This window comes from Magnolia sinica, chromosome 1 (genome assembly GCF_029962835.1).
Source record: "Magnolia sinica isolate HGM2019 chromosome 1, MsV1, whole genome shotgun sequence".
NCBI lineage: Eukaryota > Viridiplantae > Streptophyta > Magnoliopsida > Magnoliales > Magnoliaceae > Magnolia > Magnolia sinica.
Window position 1 is genome coordinate 4,637,795 of NC_080573.1, and position 27,792 is coordinate 4,665,586.

The following is a 27,792-nucleotide window of genomic DNA, read 5'->3' on the forward strand; positions in this document are numbered from 1 at the left end:
AATTCAAAATTTTATTATTATATGTCTTTTATTTTAATACATATATTGATCATTTCATTTTAGGGCATGGAAAAAAATAACATATCCAAATCTCAAGTGGACCACATCACAAGAAACCGCAGTGATTGACCATTATAAACTTCTTGTGGGCCACAAAAGTTTTAGATCTGTATGTTTTTTTTTTCCCTACACCCAAGTCTACATGACCTTATCAACAGGTTGGATGACAAATAAACATTACGTAGGCCCTATAGAATTTTTAATGGTGGGTATTCAATCACCACAAGTGGGCAGCAACAATCTCCCCTGACCACTTCTTTGAATGCTATCCCTCAGCACTCGCCTCAGGTGACAGCGTCCCTTGTGCCGAGTCCAAGGGCCCAGCCCCCTCCCAATGCAAATATTGCATATCAGACCCATTTATTGCATGGATTTACAAGCATGGCACCGTTTAATAGCCTAATTTAATTGAATTTGTGATGCGGGGCGTCTTATGAGCTTTGACTGGGAAAGGACACTAAAAGCATGGATTTACCGATCCGATGACACTAAAGCATGGGACGGACGACCAAGAGCGACGAAATTATACACCAGGGTCCGCGGAAATCGAGGAATCGAAGCTCAAGTGGCACGAAAAGTGTCCAGAATGCAAGATTATAGGGTTCCCACCATCCGATCAGTTCGAAACTTCATACGTGGCCCGAGGACCATAAATGAACCGTACACGTAAAATTTCAGCTCCTGGATCACCGTGAAAGTGGCCCAACGGACAGATCAGCCCATAAATTTCTGATCCGGGGCCCACCTGATCTCTGGATACACCTCATATTCAGTATCAATGCCTTAAATCGTGTGAAAAACCAGATGGACGGAGTAGATTTCTCACAAACATCTCTGTGGGACCCATATAGTAGTGCACGTACATGTTGTGCAGGTGCACCGGGCGCGCACCAAAAATCCAAACCTCGGTCAGCAAGCGCTGACCGAGCTCTCCTTCTCCGATTCAAATTCCTCCCTGCGGAAGGAAGAAAATCTTGCGCTCTTTCCTGTGGGCCCCACCCATTGGCCAAATAAAGAATCCAAGCCATTCATCGAGTCCATAACGGCCTGCTCACTAAGTCCTAGGCGACAGAATTTGACGATACAATGGATACTGATCTCTAGCTGCTCCAAAAGAGCGACGGACGGCTGAATGAAATCGTCCCTGGACCGCACCGATTTTTATCCAAAAACAGTGCATCCTACCTGTTTTTTGGAGCTGATATGAATGGACGGTGTGGATTTCCAAAAACGAAAGCCATGTGGGCCCCACCATCAGCCAGCGTAAGTACGTAACGTACTCTGGAAGGAAAGCAAAGAAGAAGAGTAGGGGAAGACTCCGATCTAGCTGTTGTGCGTAAACGGCGTCTCCGCAGCCAAGTCGTCCGCGGACTCCGGCCTTCCTGCACACCCTCCTGCTCTATATAAGGGAAGAAGAGGATTCGGAGAGGGGGATGGGAGAGTTTTGGAAGGCTTGAACGGGGCATCTGGGGTTGGAAGAAAAAAAAAAAGAAAAGAAAAAGCTTAGTTTTTGGAAAGGGAGGCAGCGTTTGAAGGAAGAGGAGTCCCGGCTGCTGATGCACGTTTTGAGCATTAGTTTTTGGAAACTCTGGCAACGTGAGGAGAGAAAGGAAGGAAGGTGCTGGAGTGCACGGCTGGGAAGAGCTTTGGGTTTTGTTTTCTTGAGGAAAGGAGCTGAAGGTGGAGTGCAGGGTGATCGGTTTTTGGGTTGTAGACAGAGAGCAGAGGATGGCTTGGCTGGAACATGATGCTGGAACGGGAGAGAGTGAAGAAAGAATAAGTGTTTTCTTCTTTTCTTTTCTTTTCCATTTTATTTTTATTTTGTTGTTTAATCATCCCATCAATGTGTTGCTAATCCTCTTAGCTAGGGCTAAGAGGTGAAGCTGTAGCGAGATGGGAAACACTATTTCTGCTTTCCATTTAAATTTATGAAGAACTTGGTTTTGAGTTGATTATTAAAAGAATATTTTCTCAATCTTTTATTGTGATTAAAATTACAATGGGTTTGCTGGCTTTGAATATCTCTTTTTCTCTCTTGATGTTTATGACGTCGGGAAGCCTTAATCACCATCGTCTCCTGGGCATGGTTGGATGATAGTACTCTTCCTAACTTTCATGTACTTTTGATTGGTTGGTAATTAGTTTAATCCTGTTGTTTGCTTTGTCTCTTGGGCATGGTTAGATGATGGAATCCATTCTAATTCATATACCTTTCATCTCTTGAAACCCAGATCAAGTAGTTCAGTTTGAATTCCATAATCCTTGATGCAGGCATAAGATCTCCTTGATCTCTACAAGTGGATCCTCTGAATCCCTAGTTTCCTTCCTTTGAATTCCTTAGAGTTTTACATTAATCTCTCACCATTATTCATCAAATTCTATTTGGTTTAGGTCACATCTTAGTCTAGTTCTATTTCTAGTACAGATATCAGTTCCTGTGGATTCGACCTCGGTCTTACCGAGTTTATTACTACATCACAACCCTATACTTGGGAGTGAACACCAATGCCTCGACCCCGCCTTTCAAAGGTGCTACTGGTAGAAGAAGCAAGCACCAGATGAAGAAGGTTTCCAGCTTGCAAGAAGAAGAGTGCTCATTTGGAACGCCTGTGGTGTAGGCAATTCGACCACTATCAAAACTTTGAAGCGACTGATTAGAAATTTCAAGCCTTGCTTGGTGGCGATTCTTGAACCCATGTTAAGTGACGCGAGAAGGGTGGCTATCGGCTTGAAGATTGGATTTCATTCCTCCTTCTTGAATGACGAAGCGGGGGGGAAAATATGGGTATTTTACCATGCCAACTTAAATGCTATGGTCATCTCTTCCTCTAACCAAATGCTCTCTCTTAGTATGTGTTTTCAAAACTCCAGCAGTCCTATCCATCTTTCCATTGTCTACGCCCGCTGCAGTTTTGTTCTCAGGAGATCTCTTTGGCAGGAGATGGAATCTATGAGTAATCTCCTCCCAGGGTCATGGGCGATAGGGGACGACTTCAATGCAGTTTTGGAATCGGACGATAGATCAGCAAGATAGTCGCAAGGCAATAATAGCAGGGCAGAATTTGCAGATGCAGTGCAGAATTCTAGTCTTATTGATGCAGGCTTTACTGGCAATCGGTTCACCTGGAGTAACAACAGATCTGAGCTCGCCCGCGTGTGGGCATGGTTGGACAGGGTTCTCATTAATGAGCAATGGAGCTCCTCCTTCCCGTCCTTCCAAGTCCAACATCTCCCTCGCTGCAACTCGGACCACTCCCCTCTTCTTCTATCTTGTCCTATCCTCGACCATCCTAAGGTTAGACCTTTTCGATTCCTCAGAATGTGAACTTTACATGATACTTTCAGGCAGGTTATCAGTAAAGTGTGGGAAGGTACTTGCTCAGATCAGCCTTTATTGAATGTCCAACTCAAGTTGAAGAAAGTCAAGAAGCTGCTTAAGGTGTGGAATAAGGAAGTTTGTGGCAATATTTTCACTAGGGTGAAAATTGCAGAAGAAGACCTTCAAACCATTGAGCATAGACTACAGGAAAACCCATGCGATCTCCTCTTTTGGGAAAGTGCAGCGGCTAGGAGAAGGTTGGCAATCCTGGAATAGATGGATGAGGTCTTTTGGAAGCAGAAAGCCAGGAATTCCTGGCTTCAAGAAGGAGATCGTAACACAAGATTCTTTCATGCCTCCACAACTCAGAAGTTAAGGTGCACTGTAATTTCTTCCATCAAACTAGCTGATGGATCAGTTACTTCCAACCTCAGTGATATCCGATCAGCGGCCGTCGATTTCTTTGAGCAGCTTTTTCGTGAAGAACCCACCTCCCTAGCCCCTGACCTGCTTTCAGCCATCCCTTCCCTCATTTTGCAACACGATAATGAATCCTTCTTGTCCCTCCCTTCCAAGGAAGAAGTTCATGCAGCAATCTTATCCATTCCTCAAGACGGTGCCCCGGGCCCTGATGGGTTCACTGCTGCATTTTTCTCTGCTTGCTGGGAGATTGTCGGAAATGACATTCATACCACTGCCCACTCCTTCTTTCTTGGGGACCCTCTTCCTAGGGCTTTCACCTCAACACTCATCTGTCTAATCCCCAAATGCCCCTTAACCTCCTCTTTTGTTGATTTCCATCCCATCAGTTTGTGTAACATCATTTAGAAGATTTTTTCTAAAATTCTGGCCGCCAAATTAGGGGCTTTTCTTTCCAAGCTGATCTCTGCTGAACAAGCGGCATTCGTCAAAGGTCGAGCTATTACTGAGAACATTGTGTTGGCCAATGAAGCTGTGAGTGAACTTGGCAGGAAAGTTAGAGGGAACAATTTAATAGTTAAATTGGATTTGGAGAAAGCTTACGACTGAGTTAACTGGAAGTTCCTCACTCAAGTGCTGTCCAAATTTGGATTCAATGATTCTTCATTCCGTTTGATGGAAGCTTGTTGGAAAAATTGCTGGTTCTCTGTTCTTATTAACAGCGAGGCGACGAGTTTCTTCCAATCTTCTAGAGGTATCCGCCAAGGTGATCCGCTGTCCCTGGCCTGTTTATTTTAGCGTCCGAGGTTTTCTTTCAGAGCTTTAATACCCTCGTAGCTAGAGGCTGGGTCCCACCATTCAAGCTTCACTGCGGAAGCCCGCTGATTTCCCATTTGCTGTTCGTGAATGACACCTTGCTTTTCCTCAACGGCAGTCGCTCATCCCTCCTCTCCATCAAGCATTTCCTTCAAGTCTTCCAGGTAGCTTCTGGCTAGAAAATTAACCTGAACAAGAGCTGTTTCCTATGTGATGACAAGATGCCAGCTGGGAGAGTGAGATCTATCCAACGCCTCTTGGGTATCTCAAAAGCCAACTCCGGGATCCCATATCTGGGAGTACCTCTCTCCAAAGGTAGATTGAAGCAAGTAAATTACTTCTCTGGTGGAAGAAGGAGGCCTGTGAGTCAGAAAATTAAAGGAAGTAATGACTGCCCTGTGTCTTAGGTTGGCCTGGTCAGCGAAACATGCTTCCTTAGCCGAGCCCTAAGTCCATTTTATTCACAGCAAGTACGTTAATGATCTTATCCCGTCGGAGGAAGGTTGTTGTTGCAACAATGTCTCCCCTCTCTGGAAGAAGATCAGGATCCTTTTCCCTGTCATAGACGAGAATGCACAGTGGGAAGTTGGGGACAGCGAGCTGAATCTTTGGGAGGTTAATTGGACTGGACAGGGACCTCTCCACCGTCTGGCCACCGATCCCATTCCTGCTGATCTACTGTAATGCCCCGATTTCCAAAACTCGAGTACGAGGCTCATTTTCAGAAATTCGTGAGTTTATAAATCAGAGAAACAGCGGAATATAAACTCAGAGTGCGATAGCCAAAATAAGCATGTATATTCATGAGAGCTCAAAATTTGACCCGCTCAGCTGGGGGACTTAATTACAAAATTTCATAAGTCCAAAATACCAACTACTGAAGTTAAAGTATCAAACTACTGATTAACACCAAAATACGCCGCTGCGCCCTGAGGCGGCTCGTCATCATAGAGTTCTCCCTCGTGTTCCATGGTGGCATCATCAAGGCCGACACTGACGCCCTCTATATCCGTCCCTGCATGTTCTGTACGGTTGGATAGTTGATGGATGAGTGGCCAGCTCAGTGTGAATTCCCCTCAAGATTACACATCTCTGCCTTAACAAACATAGTTAAAGGAAAAACAAGTAGTAATCTAAAACAGGCAATATGCAGTCTTATTAGATGGATGCATGAATGCACATCGGCCTGGGAATGCACATCCAGCCGGACTTGGGCTCGTCACCCATGCAAATCATCGACCTGGGAAAATCATCTAGTCGGATAGGGGTCGATAATCGATGGTCTGGGAGCTAGCGAAACGATACCCCATCAACTCTGGGGTAAGTGCTACAACATCCAGAATTAGTCATTCGTCATCGCCAGTATGCTATGAATGCATGATTAGCCAGCCGTTATTAATCCAATTACAATCAGCCAATTTAAGCAACTCATTGGTTACTACGGGGGGCTCAACACCTAGTGTAGGCCGACAGCTCGAGTATAGTGTCCCATTACCACCATCTCTGACTCATGAGGTCCTCCACCTTGGGATGTTCCAATAGGGTACCTTGACCAAAATGACACCAGTTCAAGGTCTCTATTTCCCCCACACATTTTGTCTAAGTGCATCCCAAGTGTGGCTTGCATACAATCATGGAATCTTTCACGTGTAGCATTATGAGATTATGTACAGAGGCAATCAAAATAACATGTGACAACATATGACTTCGAATAAAACGTGAAAGGAGGCATCAGAATTTCAAATAATGATTTCCGACAATGTATCAACAAGACAGGCGAATAGTAATCATTTTCATGGGTTAGGTAACATGTGAGAAAGTATCACAATAGTGGTAATCTACTGTAAACTATGTTTAACTAATTTAGAAATGGAAAGCCCAAGAGAAAAGTCATCACCTGTATGGTAGTGTTCTCGAACTCGCCCTGAGTCTTCTTGAGGTCCGGGGTCACTCAAAGATTCTCCTAAAAATTATAGCTTACATTTGTCAAGAATTTCTATGGCTTTGTACTAAAGTTCAAAGGAATGTAACACAAGGCCCTTTAGGCTTGTGTTAGGCCCACTATGCATTTATTTAGTCAAGGTGGTCCAATAGTGCTTCAAGCTCATCCTTACCAGTGGTTTGGACAGTCCTACCATATGGACCTCACATGCATCAGGTGGCCCCTATGAATGGGATGCACTCACCCACATCCTTAGCTATTCTTAAGGGCTCACCATTAGTGTTTACCTAAGGGATTAATTTTTGGCCTAAAAAGGTTATCTGGGCATATCAATAGGCCATGATTTCTACTGTTGGAATTTCCGCAGGGCCGATCCCGGGGTTTTCTTTTCTATCAAGCTACTCATAGGGTCACCAGGCCCCGCTTTAAGAGGTCAGACAAATGCCCAGCTACTCCAGAACCCTGGTGCTCAAAAGGGTTTCAATAGAGGGTGTTTAACTCGCCACTGTATATGGCAGTGTGGCCCACTAGGTAGGGGGGGTCCATCTTATTTTCTCCTCAGCCTTTAGGACAAATCCACTGGATGTGTGGATGGCTTGGATAAGACACCACCATAAGGGTGGGGCTGAAAGTAGATGGTTTGGGTGCAATCCCCAGATCAGGCCCATGGCAGGTGGACGGAGTGGAGAAATAATGCATTAAGGTGGCTATGTCCAGATCTTGGACGGTCTGGATACAACACATGCACTTAGTGGGTTTCACAAGCTCGGTTCAAAGGGATGGTGCAGATGTGATTGCCCACCACATGTGTCTAATATGTATATAAATACTATATCAACACCACCTGCTCCCGATATATATTTAAATATTATATATCACATGTATCTGACATATATTTAAATATTATATATCATACGCATCTGATATATATATATATATAATATATATATATATATATATATATATATATATATATATATATATATATATATATATAATATCAACGCGGGTCCCACATGCTGACTACTGGGTACAGCATGGCACGTGGGGCCCATCCCATTATTTATAGTGTTATATACATATGTGTGTATATAGGCTACGTTATACTTATTATTATATTATTATATGTATAGCTATTTTCCTTTTCAATGCATGTGTCAAACGTTCATCACTGGATGCCCATAGATGGACGGCCTGGAATGAACGGCCAGGATGAAATATGGAGGTCTGGATGGACGGACAGAACTCGGCATGGCCCTCCACTTGCCAACGGCCCACCCACAAATTTGGTGAGGCGCAGTTAAAATTTGGTAAGGCTCAGCGCAGTGCAGCCCACCTGGTTTTCTCATCATTTTGGTGAGGCCCACCTGCATTTGTGCTGGGCTCATGGTGGCGTGGTGTGGCCCACAATGATTTATATGGTGTGGTCCACTGCACAGACCGTGCAGATGAAATACTCATATCATGGTGGGGCCCACGTACGTGGCCTACTGTTAGGACGAGCTCGTCGCATGGATAGACGGCTAGAATAGAACATGCTCATTAGTGGTGGATTCCTCACGTGCTGAGGCCTACATAGGATATATACATATATATGTTACATACGTAGTTTATATGCTGGTGGGTCCCACGTGGATGTAGGGCCCATATAATATTTTATTATGCTTACACGTACTGGAGAGTACTCCAGTTATTACACAATAGGTGGGTCCACACGTGTGGGACCCACAGGCTACATGCATAGCTTTATCTTATAATATAAGATCATTTATTATTATAAAATTCATATCCATGCATATATATATATATATATATATATAATTTTTTCTTTTTTGTTTTTGCATGCAGTGGTGTTCAGGGCCGTTGAAATGGATGGACGATCTGAACCCAAAATGGGTGGACGGCGTTAATGAAACAGATGATCTCAGTGGGTCCCACGGATTACATGTATGCACAATATAATATTAAGTATATCCATACAGATATCTACATATTAAAAACGTCCAGGCCGTAGTCCAGGCCTGACGTCCTTTGCTGGACGGCCTGGATGTGCCACGTCATCAAAGTGGGGCCATATACACAGCCCACCAACTGTAGTAAGGTGGGTCCACCTGCTGATGCAGGCGGCCCACCTGCACTTGTGCAGGGCCCAAAACTCGGGCATTCCATCAGTTTTGGGTGAGGCCCACCTGCATTCGTGTAGGGCTCACTTGCATTTGGTGAAGCCCACATGCCTTTCACCCCTGGTTTTCAACTTGCACAGTGCCCTACTCCTGACGTGAAAATGGCCACTTCTTCAGCCGTTTTGGAGACCATTTTCGGCCCTATTTTTCAGTCCAAACACAGCTCATTTCTGTGTTCAGCGAGGGCACGGTGGCTGCCATTTCTTTCAGCCAAGGAATAGTCCGATCAGGGTCGTTTTTATGCTGAAAAACGGCCGTTTTCTCAGCCCGTTTTTTTTGAGTCGTGCCGCAGCTCAACAGCGCCTGTTTGTAAGCTATCCCAGAACCAAGTTTCAGTCCCTTAAACAGGTTATCCCCACGCCATTGTTTGGCTCCAAACAAGGCCTGCACTCAGGGCCGTTTCGGTCTTAAAATGGTGTCCGAACACATGGCATATTTATCTTCAAAACAGAGGCTATTTTTGGCTCCATGAACGGTCCCTGCTGATGGGTGTTTTTCAGCCAAGGTGAGGTGTGATGGGGTTTAGTTTTGGTTTTAATTTTAGAAAGAACAAGAATGGAAAAGGAGGTCTCACCTTCCACAGTTGGTTTCAACCCGAACCTGGGGCTGACACGCACACAACCACCTCCTTCTTTCTCTCTTTTCATTCTCCCTCCCACTTAGGTGGTGTTTCTATGGTCCCACACTGACTCGGTTCGGTCCGGAATTCCCTGATATAGAGATGGTGATGCATTGCCTACTTGCGGTGATGGTTTGAATCTGGAGGTGGCTTTTGGCAGGGATCCAAATCTTGCCTTCGATGACTGCCTCAGTAATCTGATTGTCAAATCCTAGTCTGGCAGTGACCACTGCGCGACTAGACTCCCTGATCATCGACTACTGAAGAAGAAGTAGCTTGATGTTATGTTTGCGAATCAAACGTTTCAAGAAACGAATGGATGGCGCGTTGCCCACCCCTCTCACATTCCACGAAAGAAGGCTAATCATCAGTTACCTAGCCTTTGCGCCCAGCCCGAGTCTTCAAACTCCTCAGCCTCTGACTTTTGTGTTTGTAACATTTGATTTTCGATGTGGTCTTTCGCTTTGGCTTGGAGATGGGGGAATTTAGATCTTCTCGCTGAAGGCTATCACTAAAGACAAGTATCTGAATCAAGTTGCGATAACTTCCCCTGTAGGTCCACCCATAAACTGATAGCCTCTTTGGCATGGCTCTTTCCTGGAGGATCCATAGGAGGTTGCTGTGTAGCAGCTGAATTCAGAATATCAGGTTGTTGTTGGTGGCTGTCCTGTACTATGTTCAGCTTAGAGCCCCTCATTGTACCAACTTGACTTGGGGTAGGTAATCCTACTGAGTAGAATGTATGAGTGTCGCATATGGTTCCTGAATTAGGGATCGTAGTCTCCATAGAGTAATCGTGGAGTCTAATGGAGTTTGCTCTGGTTATTTCACGGGTAGCAGAAATTTCCTGGAACATATCCTTAATGCCGGATAGCCAACCTTCCCAAGCCACCATCATGTCAGGCGTCGACAATTTCCACTGTAAGGGGGGTGGTACACTCGGTGCACTGATTTGGCTGATTGGAGATCCGGTTTGGAGCGTGTTCTTTACTCAGATGTGGGATCAACTTATCAGTTGGGAGGGGCTGTTGTTGCTCACCGCTAACTGTGGTTCCAGCTACATCGCTACTGACGGTTTGTTGCTGATTGCAGGTGAACCGACTATCCATGGGAGGCATATGATCAGGGAGTTGGAGACTGGCAGGCGCTTGGAGATCCAAGGTTGCAATTAGTTGGATATATCCTAAGCTGATATTAGCGTCTAAAGAAGGATGTGGAATCTGTATGAAAGACTGGTCTAGATGGGCTGCTTCACAATTCCCAGAGTGGTGGTGGGAGTTCGCTATCAACACTTCCAGTGGGGCATTTTGTCGAACAGGGAGGGAGCAGATGTTGGGATTGGCTTGTAAGGCATGTATAGGTTCAGAGTTTCACTCCCCTGTTGCGTGTTCCGTAGTCCCAGAGTTGTGTTGGTTGGCAAAGGATCTAACTACCCATTGTTTCGTCGTTTCCTTAATTTGCGGTCGAAATCGGGGTAGCTCCCTGGGCGTATAACTCGCCAGAAGGATAGGCAGCTTCCAAATAGGCGTAGACAGGGAATGGTTTACCGTCAATAAGCAGGTTTATAGTGCTGAAGAGATCGACTGTCAGGGTGAGGGATGATCTTGGCTCGGGCGAACCAGCGGTTATGGCCTTCCATCTACTTGTGATCCAAAGCTACGACCGATCCTAAGCGATCTGCAATGCTGCCTACTGTGTGCTCGTTCCATGCATGGATGGGAATGCCTTCAATCCGTATCCAGAGGCCTCTTCCTGGTGAGGTCAATGTGGGACTCCAGGCTCTGACATCGTGGAATCCCATTTTCTGGTGCAGAGTTCTGTTCCTTGAGAAGGAAATGACTTCTTCCCTGGAGCTGAAATTAAGAAGGTAAGATGAAATGGAGATTCGATAAATTTCTACCTGGCAGAGACGGAAGGTAGAGGAGGTTAGATGTTCCTTAATGGTTGGTGTAATGTCCGCTGCCCCGATGGCCTTGCCGATAATGACATTGGATAGGGAGGCCCTCCCCTGATCTGAGATCCATTTTGGTACGATGACAGAGTGGTGGGGCATGGGAGGGCTTGACAGTCACATAACGTCTTTAAAGGAAGCTTGGTTGGTTGGCAGTTGTTGTTGCTGTGCTATCCAGGTCGGAGGGCATTGGTTCTCAGATGAGGGTTTTTGGGGCTGAGGGCGAGCAGGTGCATTTCCCTGGAGATGGGATGTTCCCCTTTGATGGAGTCCCGTGGTGTTAGATATAGGATGAGTGGACAGAGGTCTTTGTTCAGCATCCTTCACTACCATTCAACGTCTGACGAGAAAACGATCATTGAGCATTTGCTTTGCCGTTGTTGCTTCATCCGTTCGTTGGAATCTGATGAATGCATATCCTCTGCTACGGCCAGATGTCTTGAACCTAGGAATGTAGATGTCTGTAATTTCCCCATATTGGCCAAATCTCGTTTTAAGGGCATCGTCAGTGGCGTTGTAAATGTTGTTACCTACAACAATTTTTGTAGGTAAAAGTCCGACAACTTTAAAAGTATCGTGAAATATTTTACCTATCGAAAAAAGTGTCGTTAGAAGTTTTTGACTCATTATTTACTGACGAAACAATTCGGTAAAAGTTTTGTAAATATTTTTGCCTGCAAAACGTTTCGTAGGTAAAAGTATTGTGAAAGTTTTCTACCTACAAAAACAATCGTCGGTAAAAGTTCACATGTAATATTTTTACCTACGAAACAAATCGTTGGTAAAAGTGAAATTAGGCGGTAGAAGTTTTGTAAATATTTTTACCTACAAAAAACTTCGTCGATAAAAGTTTTTTACTTATTTTTTTCCGATTAAAAAATTCGTTGGTAAAAATTTTGTAAATATTTTTACCTACCAAAAATATCGTTGGTAAAAGTTTTTTTTAACTTATTTTTTATCAACGAAAAAATTCGTCGGTAAAAGTCTTTTTGCCGACGAAAACTTTTTCGTCAGTAAAAGCCTTTACCTTCGGTCTTTTACCGATGAAAAAATTTGTCGGTAAAACTTTTTACCTACGAAAAATGTGGATTTAGTGGTGAAAATTTTCATCAGTAAAAGTGAGTTTTCTTGTAGTGTCTGGATGTGAACTGCTTGTAACCATTACAAGAGCCTAATGAAAAGCTTCATGTGTATATTTTATGTGAGCCTTGTAGCAAGAGGACAGCATTATTATTTCATGAGGAGTTTTCTTTGCTTTTAATTGTCTCCATGTCTAATGTGCATGGTGCCTTTTCATTAAGTCAGGTCATGGTTTATAGGAACTCATGTCTAGATTTGCCCTACATGAAATGATGATTTTGCCCTTTTCAATCCAGGGCATGCATCTCAACATTCTTGCAACTTGTCTCCAATCTGTCATCTTGAGTAGTGACATTTGCTTTACTATTTCCCCTGAAATTGATGCATGTTGCCTAGAGTTGCTGAATGCTTAGTTCTCATCTGCATTATCTCAAACACGATGTGGGTGCCGTCCAACCTTAGTTCTGAAGGTGCCATTCCCCTCTTTCTTAATTTCCTTTTTAGATTCAAGTTCTCTACACACTCCCTTAACAGTCTCAATTTACAAAATGCTTTCTTTTTCAAGCCTAAGCTATACCTGGTCATGTCCTCCATAAGAAGGAATCAGCTCAACTGCCCCTCAACCACTGGTTCCTTAAGCCTGCAAATTATCGGTGCTTCTCACCAACAGTAAGTTCCTATATGTAGAAGCTATGTGAGGACCACTACTATATCCATGTGACATCCACTTTTTCCATCACCCAAAAATGAGGCGAATATAAAATAGCAGTGCGCCAAACTCTAAGAAACAGCAAACATGGAAACACCCACTCTTGGAAGCTTCTCAAGGCCCATTGTAATTATCAATATATATATATATATATATATATATATATATATATATATATATATATATATATATATATATATATATATATATATATATATATAGTGCTGAAATCATGAATTTGCAATGGACCAGGTTCATCACAAAAAGCAATTAATGACGGACTTAGACCGTCGTAGTTTTCTGCGTCACAAAATTTAGACACGAGATCTGCCGGGAATCTACGACAATGTCAATCCATTGCAAATGAACGACGGATCCTATCCGTCACAAAAACTAAAATTCGTCGCTTAACTACAATCCCACCTGTAGTGCGATTATAAAACTTGGTGACGGATACGGTTTGTCACTGTTCTTAGGAGAAGCGACGGACTTTCTGAAATTGGCGACGGATTTGGTTCGTTGCTAAAATTTCTGCAAAAATAAAAAATAAAAAAATTACAAAAAGATCTAGCATTATGCTTGTTTTTTTAATCCGTTGCACTTGATAGTCGTGCAAAAAATATACACAAGATTCTTTAATAGCCAAAGGACCTGAGCACCAATATGATGCAATGGCACATGGCATCAAAAAATTCCTCAAATTAAGAAAACATTTATTACTTGAAATTCTTTTGTTCTATTTATTTGAAAATGAAAAAGTGTAGCATCTTTTATTCAACCTCATTTTGCTGACAGCCGCAACATTTGCACCTCAACTGCCTAGCGCATGAAGCTTAACCACATCCTGTATTCTTATCCATAGCCAAATAGGCTTATTCAGAACAAGTCATTCATCCCTTACTCTCAAATTTACAGATTGTAATTGTCTGAGAAACAAAACTTATCTAAAACTTCTATGGTCCCACGAAGGTTTTAACGGTGGTCATTGCTATGTCCACTTTTTCCTATCCTGTGGTTGTGGGTTAGTTGAGTTTTGGGCCTACCTCATTTTTGAACTCATGTAATGGTGGTCAATGCTATGTCCTCTTTTTCCTATCATGTTGTTTAGTTGAGTTTTAGGTCTACCTCATTTTTAGGCTTATGTCGTCACATGAGTAATGAAAATGATGGACAACGAATGTCACATAGGCATCATGGTGGGTTTCAAATACGTTACACGCAAAAATTTCCCGTCTGCAGGAACTACCTGTTATATAGCGTGAGCAGTGTCATAATAGATCCCATATGCCTTTCATGAATGTGTTGTAGAGATGAAAGATAAGGTAAAGCTTAAATCTAGCGTTGCATTCATTAGATAAATGTAGAGATGAATATAAGATCAATGCAATGCTAGATTTACCTAAGGTATTTAACATATGGAGAACACATGGTCATCAAGATCAATGGTTGAGATAGACCATATCACATCCACATGATTAGTAGATTCGGGCACACTTTGGTTTTCTAGGGCACCAACTTTAATAGCAAGTACACAACCTATTTGATAGTAGCAAATGTGTGTAGTTTGTTACGAAGGCAGGAGTGCGCAATCCTCATAATAGGGCGTGAGTGTGCAACTTAATGGCAACAGAACGGCATGAGGCTCGAGCTGGAAATGCATATTGTGAAATTCAAAGGAGGCATGAAGCCTAAGGGAAATGTCTTTTTATCCATTGCAGAGTGCATGAACACTCAAGTGGAAGGGAGAGAGTATCGCAGGTTTGAGACCACTCAACCCCTCTTTCTTTAGGAATAGTTTGGGTGAATCCTCGGACCAACCAAGGCCAGTGTAGGTGGATACCTAACAGTGAGGCTCATTGATGCGGGGATGAACATGATGAGGTCGATTATCGTCTTCCTCAATGATAACTACTTCGAATTCACGGAGCTTCTCTGGACTTCTCACAAAGACTTCTCGAATTCACAAGGAAAGAAAGCAAGAAAGTAGAAATAAATTCTAATAAATTCGTAACTTGATTGATCGAAAATTAAAAATGAATTTACAACCCATTAGCCAGGGATAAAAAGCCTTGGAAGAAATTTCAGAATTAAACTACAACTAAAACTCCCTAAAATTCATAACTTACCATAACTAGTAAATTTTCTATTTATAGTAAGTGTCCTATGTGGGTTAACACGTTATTCTCCTAATTTTTCTAAACACTTTTCATGTTGGGCGCGACTCCTAAAGCCTAAAGGATGAAGAGTTATAATCAAAGTAAAACTTATAATTTATAGTAAAAACGGAATTAAACATGGAATTCGACCGTTGATATGATGGAATCTGGCAAATTTGGCGTGGGCAACCCTGGTTGGCTAAAGTAGCTCGTCCTACCCCAAAATCATATATGGCACATCAAGTAAGTCATTCCAGTTTGCAAGATATGCCTGTTTTAAGGTTCTGACGGTCTTGATGACTTCTGCATCTGATCGGGCTTTCTCTGATCCATCTTGGACATGAAAGTGTCCGCGCCACTCTACATCACTCATTGTGATGTATCTACCTTACGTCCATGTTATCCATCCATTTTGGAAGATCACTCCATGACATCATCTCAAAAATGAAGCAAATCTAAATCTTAGGTAGACTATACCACAACCATTAAAAACTCCATGCGGTCACCAAAATGTTTATTTGCCATCCAACTTTTTGACAGGGTCATGAAGAGCTGAATGAAGAGACCACACAAATAACGGCTTGCTCCAACACTTTTGTGGCCCATTAGAAGTTTTTAATGCTTGACTATCACTGTTTCCTTTATCATGGCCCACCAGAGACTTGGATTTGCTTAATTTTGGGATCAAAACCTAAAATGAGTTTTCAAAATGGATGGATAACAATGATATAAGACATACGTGCATCACAGTGGAGCCCATGGTCAGCTATCCACCCACCTAAATCGATACGGAAATCCACCGAACCCATGCACTTTTTCTTCCCACAAGTGTTGAGGCAAGTGGCCTCACTAAGGGTTACCATCTGGCACATTACCAACACCACGAAGTTAAGCATGAGCTCTTGAAAGTTTTATTCTGGACGGCCCATATTCCGCTGAAATATCAATGACAATATTTTCTTCTCAGCGTGCATTTTGGATTATGGCTCTACCATAATAGCATTTCAGAAGATGGAAGGTCCAGAGATTTACTAGAACAAATAACAAGGTCAAAGACAAGAGGTCAGTTCACGTTCCTAAAATAAGCTATTTCAACAATGCTATGTGTGGGGTCCATTGTGATTTTTTGTTGACATTCAATAAGCCTTATAATGTGAAACCCCTTGTGTTTCTCCTTGAATACCAAAACCAGGCAATCCAAAACTATAATAGCAACATCATATCTTAAACCTCTAAAAATATTACTTAGTGTGGCCCACCTTAGTTTAAAAATGGCCTGATTTTTGGGTGTTCGTTCATCTTGAATAGATGGGTTGTTCAAAACAAGTTGAGTGTTACATAAAATCCAGAATGTTTTAATAGGGCGCGACTACTCCCACTGAACACGTTCAGGTTGTGAATTGTGTTTGGTACAGGTTAACTTGAAGAGGATTAGCTTTCAACTGGACAGGGCTGGGCCCGCTGTCACAGCTGGCCACGCATCCAGTCCCCCAGCATCTCCTCTCCACCCCGGTAAACCAAGTTCTTGGCTTTTTTGCACCCCCAACTTTCTGCCGCAACAGATTGTTGACTTCCTATTCTAGGCTTATCTGACAGTCCGGATTGTCGTGTCTGGCTGCTCACCCGCCGTGGTAATTTTACTGTGTTCTGCCTGGAATCTCTGTCGTTCGTCACAAATGCGTAAGGATTGGTCCCGTTGGATTTGGCATTCTACCCTTCCCCCCAGAATTTCTGTTTTCGTCTGGCGGCTTCTTCCCAGGGTCATCCCACTTGATGAGGACATCCAGAAACGTGGCATGTCACTGGCGTCCTGTTGTGATTGCAGCATGAACTCCCCCTCCAGCTGCAGATCAGTGGAGTCCTGTAGGCATGTTTTCATCAACAGCCCAGCTGCGGCTGCCACATGGGCCTTCTTTGGGAGCATTTTTACAATTTTCAGTAACACCACTCTCTCCATAGAAGGTATGCTCGCTCTCTAGTGGAATGTTGCAAATTCTACAGGGAGGACTTCTCACCTCCAGAAGATCACACCGTGCGTTATCCTATGGGAGCTTTGGAAGGCCCGGAATTCGGCCAGATTTGAGGGGGTCAGAATTCTTGTGTCGATCATTAGGGAGAAAGTGAAAAGATGGTTGGCATCTCTAATCTCCCTTCACCCTGACGTCCTGCATCCTCCTGTTAGCAGATTCACAGTGGCAGACTTAGGTATGTCAACCTTCCACCAGATCTCTACACCTATCATTGTCAAATGGACGAAACCACTGTCTGGGTGGTTCAAACTAAATGTTGACAGTTCAGCGAGAGGGAACCTGGGCCCCTCGGGCGGCAGGGGCATCTGTAGAAATGAAGTAGGTGATTTTATCTTTGGTTTCTCTGCTGGGTATGGGCCTGGCTCAAACGTTTTTGCTGAACTGAGAGCAATTCATGATGGGCTCTCCTACTATGCTACTCTTGGCCATCAGAAGGTTATCGTCGAATCGGACTCCAAACTAGTTGTGGATTTCCTAAATGGGGTAGTACATCCTAGCTGGAAATGGGCGTACTGGGTAGCCCATATCAAGAGACTCGGATCCACCTCTCAACTGGTTTTCTCCCATATCTTTAGAGAGGGTAATTAATGACCTGGCGGACGGGATGGCCCGTCTTGGTAGTAGCTCTCAAGAATCGACATTCATCAGGCGTTCTTCTCTCCTCCCTCGCCTTGTCAGAGGCAGCCTACTCCTAGACAAAATGGGTATTGGAGCTGTTCAGCTGGGACCTGATAGGACTTCCACTGCCTAACTTGGCTCGGCTGCCGGGCTGACCCATTTAGGCTGAGTTGAGTCCCTTTCTTCTAGTGTACATGTCAGTGGTATTTTCTCTTACGATAGGCCCTGACAGATCTTTTTCCTGTTAGGGCCCGAAAACTTCCTTGTAATTTTTGCAAATGAGAATGAAAGGATCCTTTAAAAGAAAAAAAAAGAAAAAAAAGGAGGATTAGCTGTGGCCAGGGTTCACCCAATCCAGTGTGGCCCTTACGGTGGGACTCACCTTGATGAGTATATTTTAAATCCATGCCGACCATTTTTTTAAAGATCATTTTAGAGCATGAACTAAAAATGAAGCAGCTCCAATTCTCAGGTGGACCACACCATAGGAAACAGTGGAGATTGAACGGCCCACTATTAAAAACTTCCTAGGGCCCACTAATGTTTCTGTAATGTTTATTTGATATCCAACCTGTTGATAAGGTCACTTCAACCTGGATGAAGGGGATAAGACAAATATCAGCTTGATTCAAAATTTTTGTGGCTCGTTAATGATCATCACCACTGTTTCCTGTGGTATGGTCCACCTGAGAATTGGATCTGATTCATTTTTGGGCTTATGCTATAAAATGGTCTGTCAAAACGGATGGATGGCATGGATATAGAATATATGCATCAAGGTGGGCCCCACAGTAAGGACCGCACTGTCTTGGGTGAAGCCGGGGCGCAGCTAATCGGATCCCTGGAATATTAGACCGATTGGACTTGGTCCGTACCTCACGGTGGGCCTTTACCATTCTAGTCGACGAATGGGCCTAAAAGTCAATTCCTAATTCATGCGGAATAGGTTATGCCTCAAAGGTCGTGTAGAACACAACGTTGGTACCGTGTATACGTGGAAGAGCTCGGTGGGCCCTACGATTATGTATTTGTTTTGTCCATGCCGTTCATTCGTTTTCCCACATAATTTTAGTGAATGGTTCCAAAAATGAGGCAGATCCAAAGCTCAAATGGACTACACAGCAGGAAGCAGTGGGGATTTAATGCTTATCATTGAAAACATTTTGAGGGCTGCAAAAGTTTCGGAACAAGCTGATATTCGTATTTTCCCTGCATCCAGGTCTATGTGGACTTATGAACAGGTTGGATGGCAAAGAAACATCATGGTGGGACCTAAGAAGGTTTCAATGGTGGGCGTCACTATCCCCACTGCTTGCTGTGGTGTGGTCCACTTGAGCTTTGCATTTGCTTCATTTATGGGCTCATGAAGTAAAATGTCGCGAAAAAATGAACGGGCGACATGGATAAAACACATTCATCATGGTGGGGCCCACCGAGCTTTCCCACGTATGGACAGCGCTGACATCGGTGCTTGTTCTACATTGCATTCGTAGTCCCTGAAAGGGATTTTTCATCCAATCTCCACCATTATTTTTTTCTGTGATGGTAGTCGGGCCCACATTGACTACTGCCCATTTTCTTTTACAGCCGCCACAGGGACCCACCAATTTGATTTAGAGGGTTCTATGATTTATGCGATCTCTGTCTATTGAATCATTCATGGTTGTGGATAGCTTAGTTGAAAAAACAGTCACATGAACAGTTGAAGTTTGTGGATACAATGTTTCCACGAAAGTGGTCCTTCGGAAAAACTCCTCTCAATTTGGTATAACATCATAAATGAAGGAGAGGATGAATAACAGATACAACCCCATGAGCGTACCCTTCAAACACCGATTTGTGTTAGAATTGTAGTATGAGGATCAAAACAGGAAAACTGAGATTTCTTCTTTTTTCTTACTTAATTTTTCTGTTCTCCTTATCCCTCTCTCCATCTTGCACTTCACTTAACTTCCTATCCCTAAACCAATCTCTCAAAGATGGCCAAACGCTAGTTTCGGAAGGTGGAAACTTTGAATTAGGATTCTTCAGCCCAGGCACCTCAAAAAGCCGCTATGTTGGGATATGGTATGTGAATGTTCCGGTCCAGACGGTCGTATGGGTGGCTAACAGAGAAAACCCACTTATAGATTCCTCTGGTGTCCTATCGATTGGTGATGATGGAAACCTTGTGGTTATTGATGGAAGTAGAAACACTCTATGGTCATCAAACATTTCCACCACCTCGAAGAATTCCACTGCTATGCTCTTAGATTCAAGTAACTTCATTTTGACCGAAGGTGTTTCAGCTAACAGTCGAGGAAGAACCTTATGGCAAAGCTTTGATCATCCTACAGATACAATCATGCCGAAGATGAAGATTGGTGTTTATCTAGAGACAGGCAAGAAACAGTTCTTAACATCATGGAAGAACGCAGATGATCCGGCACCAGGGAAGTTCTCTGTAGGCCTTGAACAGAAAATACCACAAGTTTTTCTCTACAATGGGTCTCGTCCAATTTGGAGAAGTGGGCAATGGAATGGGCAGGTGTTCGTGGGGATACCCAACATGAATTCTGTATACCTTAACGGATTTTCCCTTGAACCTGATAGGGATATTGAAGGAGTAATGTACTTAAGTTTTGATTCCCCGTCTACCATTCTAAGGTATATGGTAGATCGGTCAGGAATATTCAAGGAAGTGGTGTTAAGAGAAGATAGGAAGGACTGGTTAGATGGTTGGTCGCAATCCGTTAGTCAGTGTGATTTTTATGGAATGTGTGGGTTTTTCGGAAGCTGCAATCCCTCAAATTCGCCGATTTGTGAATGTTTGAGAGGGTTCCGACCCAAGTCGGCTGAAGAATGGGGGAAGGGGAACTGGTCAGGTGGGTGCGTGAGGAAAACTCAATTACAATGTGAGAGAGATGGAAATAGTAGTATGATGGTCGGGGAAGGAGACGGGTTTTTAAAGATGGGAAGGATGAAATTGCCAGATTTTGCCCATTGGTTGGACGTTCATGATGCCAAAGGATGCGAAGCTGAGTGTTTGAAGAACTGCTCCTGTGTTGCCTATGCATACGTTAGCGGGATTGACTGCATGATATGGGTCGACAGTTTGATTGATATACAGGAATTTTCTTCCAAAGGGGAGGAGCTTTGCATTCGTCTTGCCAATTCTGAACTTGGTGAGTCTGTTTTCCTACTTCTTTACATTTTCCCAAGTAAAATCGATTTTTTTTTTTAATTTTTTTTTTTTTTAAATCATCAGCAGAATAACAACTGAAGTCTATCATGATTGTTTAAGTTATATATGATAGATAAGAATCCATGTTTTACAAAGATTCCTGCAATTTTTTAGAGTTGAACAATTCCACCAACTGCTTCTAGTGGGAAGAAAAGACTTGATGACCCATGGACTAACTAAAGTCATGGACCTTGATAGAGCAAAATTACGAACAGGATTCATGTAATTGACCCCAATTAATTGCTCTTTGAAGATGTGATGATGATGATTGAATAAAAATGGTGATACAATTCCTTCCATTCACCAATTATTCCAATGGTTGGGAAGTATCATCATCATTTCATAAGAGCTTTTAATTCTTCAATTGAATTATTTAAATACCTATTGATCATTCCAACCGCTGACAATTGATAAAAAAACGATGATGATATTATGGCGTTTGGTAAAGTTAAAGTGCCCCAATTAACCTTGCTTTTCAATTTCAATCATCTGAGCCTTTTACTATGATCTTTCTTCGAACAAACGCCAAGTAAAGACAAGAGAAGCTTACTATTGATATGTGCACATGCATAACAGTTTCTTTATTTCTTATTTTTATTTTTGTTTTTTATTTTTAACTATTAATCTTCAAGCGTCTTTCATATTTCACGTGTGTTTATTTTGTCAATATTTCACGCTCCACAAACACTACATGTGCCTTTATCCATTTTAAGTTCCTCGGATATGTTACATGCCACACTCCCTTTTACTCCATGTTCTGACAGCATAACTTAAATAACGTATCCAAACAGCATACATCGGAACACATATTCGTGGAACAAAATTTCTCTTATATCATAAATTTTCTTAGGTGTAGATGGCGACTGGTTTCAATACCCCCAGGTATACAGCACATGTTTTGGAGACCCGTTCCTACAAGACTTTTCTTTTGTTTCAATACCCTCAGGTAGACAGCACATGTTTTGCCAAACAAGTAAAACATCGACATTATGTAGGGCTCGTCATGTTGTATATGTAAATCCACTCCATCCATCAGGTGAGAACCCTTATCTGAGCCATATATACAAATCATCAGCCCTACAGAAAATTCCAATGACACCTACCAACGAGAACAATGTAAATCTCAGTGTGGCCCCCTAAAAAAAGTGGAAAGAGGACCACGCCCTCTGTCATGGATTTTGGAGACCCGTTCCTGCAAGACTTTTCTTTTGTTTCAATACCCCCAGGTAGACAGCACATGTTTTGCCTAACGAGTAAAACACCGTCACTATGTAGGGCTCATCATGTTGTGTATGTAAATCCACTCCATCCATCAGATGAGAACCCTTATTTGAACTACAAATCATCAGCACTATAGAAAATTCCAACGACACCCAACAATGTAAAACTGCTCATAAAACCTCTAAGATCATGCAGTGTGCCCACCTGAACTTGGATCAGGCTAAGTTTTGAATCTTCCTTCATCATGCTGAGTTACACCTGATTATCAGATTTGATAAATTTTACACACCATGATGGCCCCACACACAAACCTATGGTTGGAGTCCCATCCTCGTTGCTCCTGTGGTGTAGCCCACACTAGTTGTGGATCTGGATGATTTTACCCTCTTGTATCTAGAATGAAGTATGGAATCTGATGGACGGAGTGGATGTTATATATACAATACAGTGGGTCCCGCGGAGATTTGGTCAACAAGTTTGGAGAGAGCAGGAGGCTCTGCAGACCATCCAGAACGCTCCCCATCTTTCAAAACCCACCCCAAACGACCCCACACTCAAGCAAACAAAAGAAAAGACAACCAAAAGATCCCACCGTCAAACAAAGACTTTTCCAATTTGATACGCCTTCCTCGAAGAAGGCCAATGTGCCATACACCTTGCTCACCCACATAGGGTTGGTCGTACGCATCCACAAGCTGCATACGTGGCATGTAAATAATATAATTCAAACTGTACAGACCGTAGATTCTAGTCTAGGTTCCATATGACCCATAATTTACACTGATTGATGGTTCTGATTGTCTATTTCCTAGCCATGACTTTGATGGTTAAAAATAAAATTCTCAATATGGTTTAAACTCATTGCACGGATGTCCATTAATCAGCTAGTTAGAATTGTGAATTAAATCTTATTTTGGGATAAGACCCATGAACAGTGGGATCCTTGATTTGGACGGTCTTGATTGATTACATATTTGCTCGATGTACAATGGTTCTATACACATGTTTGAACCTCCATACTCTTGCTTTGAATTTAGAGACATGCCAAAAATCAGACTGATCGTGATACCTTTTGAATTTAGAGGTTTAGTTGTGACTTTACATTGTCCACGTGGTGTGGCCCACCTGAACATTGCAAACTTTTACAGTTGTTAAAATTATCACCTCTTATAGAGTCATCCCCTGCAACGACCATATAAAAAATTTACAGTTTTGGGGAAGATCCGGTCACACCCAAGTTTACAGGTGGCAGTGTTTGCTGATCTGAACCATTGGTTCATTACCAGGCTTTACAATTGGGCCATTGATAAAAGATCATTATGATCAGACAATTCTAGCCATCCAAAATGTTATGCAAGATCACCGATCTGATTTGACTGATTATTCCATAAAGTTTTAGATGGTTAGGATTAATTTCGTACCTGGTAGACTGGATCTCATGCATGAACTGATGGGGCCTTTCATTGAGTATTTTATACCCATCTTAGTTTCTTATTAAATCAGAAGGGACCCCCTCTATCCATTCTTCTTACATTTTTAACCATTTGAAGAAAATAATTTTATATGAGATTTCTTTTAATTCTCGGAATGCAGGTGACAAAGAAAAACTTCCACGGTCAATCATCATTGTAATAACAATTATAGGGATTGCAGTCTTGCTTGGCTCCGCTTACCTTCTTTGGATGTGGACGGATAAAAACAGAGGTACATATTCCTAAAAATGTGTGCTAGGCCCACGTTCACGTATAAGGTATTCCATCAAGAGGCCATCACATGCATGCTCAGCTCAGCACAGGGGTGCAAGATCCCAGTCATCTATCAGGTGGGTTTGACCTGTTAGATGCTCTGGACCAAAATCATGTTGGTCCACTCATAATAGCCGCTGAAATATTACAAACAGACAAACGGCCTGAGCCAGAATTTTTGGCCTAAAAAAAGAAGTGGTAGAGATCATTTACACGTGTTGGTTCCCTAACGAAAACTTCACAACTCTCCCTCGAACTTCCACCAAGCGTATTGGTCCGAAACTAAGTTCCTTTCTTTGGAAATATATATGTGAAAGTTTGAAGCTGAAAGACTTGGAAGTTTCTTTTCGTATTCCAGCCACCAATACCAAAACCAAGTAAACAATGGATGATGGTTGGAGGATTCAAAGCTAACGGCTTGCATCTAGTACCCATATGCCATGCTGGCACGTGTGTTGGCATGTATTGTGGGATGCTTTATATATGTGTGTGGGATATCGATTAGAAAATCTCTAAGCTTATTATTTCTTCATTTAAGAACATTTCCCTGTAATTATTATTTATTATGATTTATTGTCCACTCCAAAACCAGAGAAGAAAAAGAACTTCTGGAGACGCTTTACTATAAAGAATGATGTCGAAGAACCAAAAGATCTTTCAGTTGCAAATGTGCATAGAGATGGAGGGAATCATGGAAAAGGTTTTGAATTACCATTATTCCACTTTGCTGGAATTAGAATTGCTACAGATAACTTCAGTGATGAAAATAAGATTGGGAAGGGGGGTTTTGGCCCTGTATACAAGGTACTGTTTTATAAGGATGGCCATTTCTATTGTACAATATGGACCTAAAATAAGGTCATTCCTTTCTTTCCCAAGTGTTTTTTCATCATCTGGTGCTTGTTTCAGGGCAAGTTGCTGGGTGGAGAACAAGTAGTAGCTGTTAAAAGACTTTCCGAAAGGTCTAATCAAGGCGTAGAAGAGTTCAAGAATGAGATTTTATTGATATCAAAACTTCAGCACAGGAATCTTGTTAGGCTGTTGGGGTATTGCGTTGAAGGAGATGAAAAAATACTCATATATGAGTACATGCCAAACAAAAGCTTGGATGCCTTTCTCTTCGGTTCGTTCATGCTTTAACTCAATTATCTTTGCTACGCTATTGAGAATTTATTTAGGGAAAGGGAAATGCATTTGAAGAATAGGTATTACACAGTGCAATATTTACCTTTCTTTTTTTTTTTTTTTTTTTACCAAAACAGACCTCAATTGAATAAGTAATAAAATGTGACAATCAAGAAGCATATCAATATTTACCTATCTGACACAACAGTGGCACACCTCTAAATAATGAGCATGCCATAATCTCTCTCCTGTCTGATGATCCCAGCCATCTGATTAAAATTGCTAATTAGATCAGGTCCTGAATATGACAAACCTAATGGTTAAGATCATTTGATGAGGAAGCTACTGTGGTTATCTTCATTTCACCATGGGCTCACCATGGGCCAAATCAGACGTCCTATTTGTTGCACAAACTAAAGCTTGGTTGGATTGTCTATACTTCACGTTCTATAAATTACATTTAAAGCATGGTATCATATTCAATTGGTGAAAGTCATTTGCATTCCAAATATAGAATTGAGTCCATAAGCATGTTTATCTCTCTATCTTCAGATCCAAGCAAACAGCCACAGCTTGATTGGGCGAAACGCTTTAAAATCATTGAAGGGATTGCTCGAGGGCTTCTTTATCTTCACCGAGATTCTAGATTAAGGGTTATTCACAGAGATCTCAAGGCTAGTAACATTCTATTGGATGGAGATATGAACCCTAAAATTTCAGACTTTGGCATGGCGAAGATTTTTGGAGGCAATCAAAATCTTGCAAATACTAATAGGGTGGTTGGTACCTAGTAAGTGCAGCTGTTTCACTAAAATAACTGTTTCATTTCTGTTGTAGTCAGTAGTTGGAAATACATTTCTCTACAAATCATTTCACCCTTCTGTTTTGATTTTTGTTTTAACTATGTTAGAAAATTGGTTCTTCTTTGATTGGGGCCTCAAACATTCCCACATTGGATAATGGCAAGATCCAGGCCATTCATCGAGGTCTTGCTAGCCATAAACATGGACAGGCCAGAATTTTTATTTTTATTTTTATTTTTTTAAAGATCAGTCCAGTCTATTTATCTAGTCGGTCAGTACTTGTGTATGAGAAAATGGAAAGCTGAAGAAAACAACTGATCAGTAGTTGATATTCAATGTAGACTAATGGCCCACATGACTAGCGGACCAGCATGATTTTTGTGTGAGGGCACGTTGTGCTGAGCCCTAACTGATGAATGTCACAGATCAGACATTCTGGTACAATGTTGGGATGTTTTCTGTGGAGAAAACCCGTTAATCATTTTTGTCAAGACCTCCTTTCCATTTCGTATCTTGTTTTTGAAAAAGAAGTTCACAACTAACCATTCAATCAGTAGTGATTAGTTCTAAAATTCTCAATAAATTTAGTAAAGATATACGATTTTCATACAGCTGTATCGGTCCTAATACCCTCCCTCAAACTCAAGGTGCTATATGAAAGAGTAGCTTGAGTTTGAAATGCAACGGGAAAGAAAAAGGTAATAAAAGAAACACATGGAACCACCCAATCTATACCTTCAACTAGTCATTTGATTGGTTTCAATTATTGTAAACTTCATTCTTCTAAGTACAATATGCAAAATGGTGAAATGCAGCGGGTACATGGCCCCAGAATATGCAATGGAAGGGCGATTTTCAGAGAAATCCGATGTATTTAGCTTTGGTGTCTTGCTTTTAGAGATTGTGACTGGTAAAAAGAACAACAGCTTTTATTACCATGAGCACTTTCTAAACCTTCTAGGATATGTAAGTGAATCTAAACACTTTTTTCCTTTCTTTCTTTTGAATGGTAATATTCAATCTATCTTCATTGGAAATTGGTTGACCATTATGTTGTTCTAGGCATGGAGATTGTGGAAAGAAGACAAGATTCTGGAGCTGATGGATCCATCGATGGGTGATCCATGTTCAATGTCCGAAGTGTTACGTTGCATCCATGTGGGGCTCCTATGTGTGCAAGAATGCGAAACGGACCGTCCATCCATGTCTTCTGTAGTTCTCATGCTGGGTCAGTCAACATCTCTTCCAACACCGAACCAACCTGCATTTAGTCTAGGAAGAAGTCATGTAGAATCACACTTATCTCCGGTCAGCAATGGAATATTCTCGGTGAATCAAGTTACCATGACGATGATCGTTGATGGAAGGTAGAGATGAAAGCTGCAATCGCTTCCAGGTTTCCTGATGCACTCACATGAATGAGACATTCTCGGCACTCACTTTTCGGATGTGGAAACTGGAATAAATGTGCATGATCCAATATATCATCAGGGGGTGGTTCTGCCAACAATAGTAATCTTTATAGTACATGCTGAATGTCTTGGATGGGTGGGCTCGTAATATCTGATAGGTTTTAATTTATTTATCTATTTATTTAAATAAAAATTAAAAAAAATTAAAAAAATTTAAAAAAAAAAAACAGGAAATTAATTATTCGTTAGAGTCGAGTGTATGGTCGCAGTAAAATTTTGGCTGGAGGAATATTTTTATGCTCACTGTAATATTTGTGTATCATCCAAACTATGAATCCATTGAGACACGCCTAAAATCAT

General features: G+C 42.0%; 1 protein-coding gene across 1 annotated transcript in view; it reads left to right on the forward strand.

The window, feature by feature from the left end:
* Positions 1–27,576, forward strand: part of LOC131223778 (uncharacterized) — a 41,485-nt gene extending 13,909 nt beyond the window's left edge. Inside the window, exons 8-27 of the mRNA XM_058219313.1 lie at positions 3,162–3,431; positions 3,552–3,636; positions 3,786–4,133; positions 4,242–4,333; positions 4,482–4,565; positions 4,618–4,779; positions 4,837–4,977; positions 5,156–5,295; positions 11,173–11,226; positions 11,489–11,540; positions 16,671–16,767; positions 16,852–17,217; positions 17,554–17,720; positions 19,750–21,067; positions 23,941–24,051; positions 24,685–24,896; positions 25,002–25,215; positions 25,770–26,007; positions 26,836–26,986; positions 27,083–27,576. Coding sequence (XP_058075296.1) covers positions 3,162–3,431; positions 3,552–3,636; positions 3,786–4,133; positions 4,242–4,333; positions 4,482–4,565; positions 4,618–4,779; positions 4,837–4,977; positions 5,156–5,295; positions 11,173–11,226; positions 11,489–11,540; positions 16,671–16,767; positions 16,852–17,217; positions 17,554–17,720; positions 19,750–21,067; positions 23,941–24,051; positions 24,685–24,896; positions 25,002–25,215; positions 25,770–26,007; positions 26,836–26,986; positions 27,083–27,391 — 4,611 coding nt within the window. The 3' untranslated portion in view covers positions 27,392–27,576. The remainder of the gene's footprint in view (positions 1–3,161; positions 3,432–3,551; positions 3,637–3,785; positions 4,134–4,241; positions 4,334–4,481; positions 4,566–4,617; positions 4,780–4,836; positions 4,978–5,155; positions 5,296–11,172; positions 11,227–11,488; positions 11,541–16,670; positions 16,768–16,851; positions 17,218–17,553; positions 17,721–19,749; positions 21,068–23,940; positions 24,052–24,684; positions 24,897–25,001; positions 25,216–25,769; positions 26,008–26,835; positions 26,987–27,082) is intronic.
* Positions 27,577–27,792: the final 216 nt, after the last annotated feature.